The 5,366-nt window shown below is 51.0% G+C and overlaps 1 protein-coding gene across 1 annotated transcript; it reads right to left on the minus strand.

The window, feature by feature from the left end:
- Positions 1-851: 851 nt before the first annotated feature.
- On the minus strand, positions 852-5,228 carry LOC135566178 (tether containing UBX domain for GLUT4-like). The gene is made up of 6 exons (XM_065014010.1): positions 5,131-5,228; positions 4,318-4,879; positions 4,154-4,207; positions 3,875-3,964; positions 1,251-1,332; positions 852-918 (listed from the first exon to the last, which is right to left on the minus strand). Exons 2-5 carry the CDS (start codon positions 4,828-4,830, stop codon positions 1,300-1,302), a joined length of 690 nt encoding a protein of 229 aa, XP_064870082.1. The 5' UTR covers positions 4,831-4,879; positions 5,131-5,228; the 3' UTR covers positions 852-918; positions 1,251-1,299.
- Between the last annotated feature and the right edge of the window lie 138 nt (positions 5,229-5,366).

Genomic DNA, 5,366 nt, shown 5'->3' on the forward strand with positions numbered 1-5,366 from the left:
CTAATACAAGGAGACAGAAGGGGATAGAGGAAGAGAGGAAGAGATCTACCTGTCTCTAGACTCAACACATAGTTACTAATACAAGGAGACAGAAGGGGATAGAGGAAGGGAGAGATCTACCTGTCTCTAGACTCAACACATAGTTACTAACACAAGGAGACAGAAGGGGATAGAGGAAGAGAGGAAGAGGAAGGGAGAGATCTACCTGTCTCTAGACTCAACACATAGTTACTAACACAAGGAGACAGAAGGGGATAGAGGAAGAGAGAGATCTACCTGTCTCTAGACTCAACACATAGTTACTAACACAAGGAGACAGAAGGGGATAGAGGAAGAGAGAGATCTACCTGTCTCTAGAGTCAACACATAGTTACTAATACAAGGAGACAGAAGGGGATAGAGGAAGAGAGGAAGAGGAAGGGAGAGATCTACCTGTCTCTAGACTCAACACATAGTTACTAATACAAGGAGACAGAAGGGGATAGAGGAAGAGAGGAAGAGGAAGGGAGAGATCTACCTGTCTCTAGACTCAACACATAGTTACTAATACAAGGAGACAGAAGGGGATAGAGGAAGAGAGGAAGAGGAAGGGAGAGATCTACCTGTCTCTAGACTCAACACATAGTTACTAACACAAGGAGACAGAAGGGGATAGAGGAAGAGAGAGATCTACCTGTCTCTAGACTCAACACATAGTTACTAACACAAGGAGACAGAAGGGGATAGAGGAAGAGAGGAAGAGGAAGGGAGAGATCTACCTGTCTCTAGACTCAACACATAGTTACTAACACAAGGAGACAGAAGGGGATAGAGGAAGAGAGAGAGGAAGAGAGAGAGGAAGAGAGATCTACCTGTCTCTAGAGGTCTGAAGAATCCCTGTAGAACACATCTGTCAGGGAACTGGACCCTCAGAACTACCTGGACACACACACACACACACACACACACTATTATATTGCTAATGTTACTGTAGTAACAGATTTAGGATCACTATTGACATCCACCTCCAGGTTAGTGGTCGATTCTATGTAAATGTAGGAGAAATTCAAGGGTATCTGACACACATTCACCCACACAACTCACTCGGGGGTATCTGACACACACACACACACACATGGGCGAACACACATTCACCCACAACACAACTCACTCGGGGGTATCTGACACACACACACACACATGGGCGAACACACATTCACCCACACAACTCACTCGGGGGTATCTGACACACATTCACCCACACAACTCACTCGGGGGTATCTGTCCATCTTATCCTTCATCTGAGATTCTCTCAGAGCTTTAGTCATCAGAGGAGCCTCCTCTAGTACCCTCCTAAAGGGAGAAAGGAGAGGGAGAGGGGAGAGGGGTGAGGAGAGAGGTGAGAAGAGAGATGGGAGAGGGAGAGAGAAAGAAAGAGGAGAGGGAGAGAGGAGAGGGAGAGAGAGAGAGAGAAAAAGAGAGAGGGGAGAGAGAGGAGAGAGCATGAGAGAGAGGAGAGAGCAAGAGAGATGATTTACAGTTGACTTTTTGATTTGTGTGTGTGTGTGTGTGTGTGTGTGTGTGTGTGTGTGTGTGTGTGTGTGTGTGTGTGATAGATCACTGTGGTCAATGTAATTCTAGCCTTGATAATCTGTCTGGTGTGGTGTCACACAGAGAACGGTGGAGGCAGACATCTCTTTTGAAGAAGACATCATAAAGAACCAATCAGGCGCATGCACATACCACACAGCTCCCCACAGTCTCTCCCCAAAGCGTCTAATTAAGTCCTTGGCAAACTGTAATTGGAGTATATATATAAACCCATATAGAAATTCCCTAACTGACTGCTTTCAGACCTTAACCATTAGAAGGTCAAACTGACCCCCAGATCTGCTCTTCTTACTTTTTGTTTATACATGACATTGGGTTATCCTAACTCACTAAATCCAGGATGTCAAAACTGACCCCAGATCTGCTCATGACACGTAGCCAAGCAGTTAAGAGCATTGGGCCAGTAACCGAAAGGTCGCTGGTTTGAATCCCCAAACAGCCTAGATAAGAACATCTGTCAATGTGCCTTTGAGCAAAGCACTTAACCCTCTGTCTCTCCTCCCCTCTTCCTCTCTCAGTCTCTCCTCCTCTCTCCTCTCTCAGTCTCTCCTCCCCTCTTCCTCTCTCTCAGTCTCTCCTCCCCCTCTTCCTCTCTCTGTCTCTCCTCCCCTCTTCCTCTCTCAGTCTCTCCTCCCCTCTTCTCTCTCAGTCTCCTCCTCTTCCTCTCTCAGTCTCTCCTCCCCTCTTCAGTCTCTCACTCTCCTCTCAGTCTCTCTCTCAGTCTCTTCCCTCTCTGTCTCTCCTCCCCTCTCTCAGTCTCTCCCCTCTTCCTCTCAGTCTCTCCTCCCCTCTTTCCTCTCTGTCTCTCCTCCCCTCTTCCTCTCTGTCTCTCCTCCCTCTCTTCCTCTCTCAGTCTCTCCTCCCCTCTTCCTCTCTCAGTCTCTCACTCCCTCTCTTCCCTCTCTCAGTCTCTCCTCCCCTCTTCCTCTCTCTCCAGTCTCTCTCCTCCCCTCTTCCTCTCTCAGTCTCTCACCTCACCTCTCTTCCTCTCTCAGTCTCTCCTCCCCTCTTCCTCTCTTTCGGAGTATCTCCTCCCCTCTTCCTCTTTTTCAATATCTCTCCTCCCTCTTCCTCTCTCTCTGTCTCTCCTCTTCCTCTCTCTGTCTCTCCTCCCCTCTTCCTCTCTCTCAGTCTCTCTCCTCCCTCTTCCTCTCTCTCAGTCTCTCCTCCTCTTCCTCTCTCTCAGTCTCTCTCCTCCTCTTCTCTCTCTCTCAGTCTCTCCTCCCCTCTTCCTCTCTCTCAGTCTCTCCTCCTCTTCCTCTCTCTCAGTCTCTCCTCCCCTCTTCCTCTCTCTCAGTCTCTCCTCTTCCTCTCTCTCCAGTCTCTCCTCTTCCTCTCTCTCTCAGTCTCCCTCTTCCTCTCTCAGTCTCCTCTCTCAGTCTCCCCTCTTCCTCTCTCTCAGTCTCCCCTCTTCCTCTCTCTCAGTCTCCCCTCTTCCTCTCTCTCAGTCTCCCCTCTTCCTCTCTCTCAGTCTCCCCTCTTCCTCTCTCTGTCTCTCCTCTCTTCCTCCTCTCTTCCTCTCTCTGTCTCTCCTCCCCTCTTCCTCTCTCTGTCTCTCCTCCCCTCTTCCTCTCTCAGTCTCTCCTCCCCTCTTCCTCTCTCAGTCTCTCCTCCCCTCTTCCTCTCTCAGTCTCTCCTCCCCTCTTCCTCTCTCAGTCTCTCCTCCCTCTTCCTCTCTCAGTCTCTCCTCCCTCTTCCTCTCTCAGTCTCTCCTCCCCTCTTCCTCTCTCAGTCTCTCCTCCCCTCTTCCTCTCTCAGTCTCTCCTCCCTCTTCCTCTCTCAGTCTCTCCTCCCCTCTTCCTCTCTCAGTCTCTCCTCCCCTCTTCCTCTCTCAGTCTCTCCTCCCCTCTTCCTCTCTCAGTCTCTCCTCCCCTCTTCCTCTCTCAGTCTCTCCTCCCCTCTTCCTCTCTGTCTCTCCTCCACACTTCCTCTCTGTCTCTCCTCCACACTTCCTCTCTCAGTCTCTCCTCCACACTTCCTCTCTCAGTCTCTCCTCCCCTCTCTCTCAGTCTCTCCTTCCTCTCTCTCAGTCTCTCCTCCCCTCTCTTCTCTCTCTGTCTCTCCTCCCCTCTTCCTCTCTCAGTCTCTCCTCCCCTCTTCCTCTCTCAGTCTCTCCTCCACACTTCCTCTCTCTCAGTCTCTTCTCCCCTCTCTCTGTCTCTCCTCTTCCTCTCTCTCAGTCTCTCCTCCCCTCTTCCTCTCTCTCAGTCTCTCCTCTCTCCTCAGTCCCACTCTCTCACTCTTCAGCTGAGCGAAGCGTTCTGCGGATGTCGTCCACAGTCACCTCAAAGAACTCGTCTGGCAAGTCCTGTTCGTTGCCGTAGCGATGCGCCCCAGAGTCCATGTGGTAGATCAGGGGTTCCCTGTCCACCGGCTGTAGAGGAGACAGAGAGAGAGAGAGAGGTGAGGCATCTCAACGGCTGCAGACATGACAACAGTAGAAATGTGGATCTGTCTGACTAGGTTTCTATATAAACAACAGGGGAGACCCTCAACAGGCCTGAGTAAGAGACTGGGATTTCTGTTCAGCCCATCAGAACAACATCAACCCCATCAACGTTACCTGCAGAACCTCCTCTACCACGGCCCAGTCATCCTGTTTGGCACTGGCTTGGCGCTGAGAGATAGAAACAGAACATCTAGAACATACCATCTATCATTCACATGTACTTGACTCTTATCAACAGAGTACATTGAGAAGACGTTGGGTTGGACTACAGGTCTCACCTTGGCGTTGTTGGGTTTAGATTTCTTGGCTTTGGGCGGCCCGCCAACCATTGATGGTAGTGATGATGATGATGATGATGATGATCCTACACCGCTCACCCCCGGCCCCCCCAGCCTCTGACCCCCTCCAGAGAAAGGGATGAAGGGAGCGGAGGGAGGAGAGGAAGAGGAGGAGGAAGAAGGCTGGAAAGCGCACTGACCAGATGGTCCTGCCCTCTCTCCATCCTCCTCTTCCTCCCTCTTCACTCCCCCGAAGGGACTGCTTTTAGGCCGCACCCCAATTTGGGAGTTTGTAACCACTTCCGCTTCCTGTTTGCCAGGAAGTGTGCTGCCAGCGGCCGAGGGGACGTGGACTGGGGCATCCACAGTCTCAACCGGCCTGTCAGGGCTCTCCTTTTTGATTGAAGGCAGCGCTGCACCCTCTGGTTGTGAAGGAGGCAGTCCGACGGGGGGTAAAGGGTGGGGCTTGGTTTCCTTGGCGACGGGATCTGTCGCCGTGGAAACCGCCTCCATGCCGTCATCGTCTCCGTTGCCTGGCGATTTGGTCTTCTTCAGTAAAAACCTGTAGAACGGCAGAGAGGAACGACATCATCTACATACTCATCACCACCACCCTTCCCAATCAGTGGCAGTGCATTAATGTCTGCTGTAATGGTGAGGATATGGTGAGGATATGGTGAGGATATGGTGAGGACATGTTGAGGACATGTTGGGGATATGTTGGGGATATGTTGTGGATATGTTGAGGACATGTTGAGGATATGTTGAGGACATGTTGAGGACATGTTGTGGATATGTTGTGGAGGAACCAACCTGACTATGGCACTTCCTCCTGTGAGTCCCAGAGACTTCAGACTGGCCTTCTTTAGAGCTGCCTCACCACTCACCTAAACACACACACCCATCAGTGTCCTCATCACACTCTGATCAACACCCCTCCTCCCCCATCAGTGTCCTCATCACACTCTGATCAACACCCCCTGTATCAGTGTCCTCATCACACTCTGATCAACACCCCCCTATCAGTGTCCTCACTACACTCTGATCAA

The sequence above is a fragment of the Oncorhynchus nerka genome, unplaced genomic scaffold (assembly GCF_034236695.1).
Source record: "Oncorhynchus nerka isolate Pitt River unplaced genomic scaffold, Oner_Uvic_2.0 unplaced_scaffold_6814, whole genome shotgun sequence".
Lineage (NCBI taxonomy): Eukaryota > Metazoa > Chordata > Actinopteri > Salmoniformes > Salmonidae > Oncorhynchus > Oncorhynchus nerka.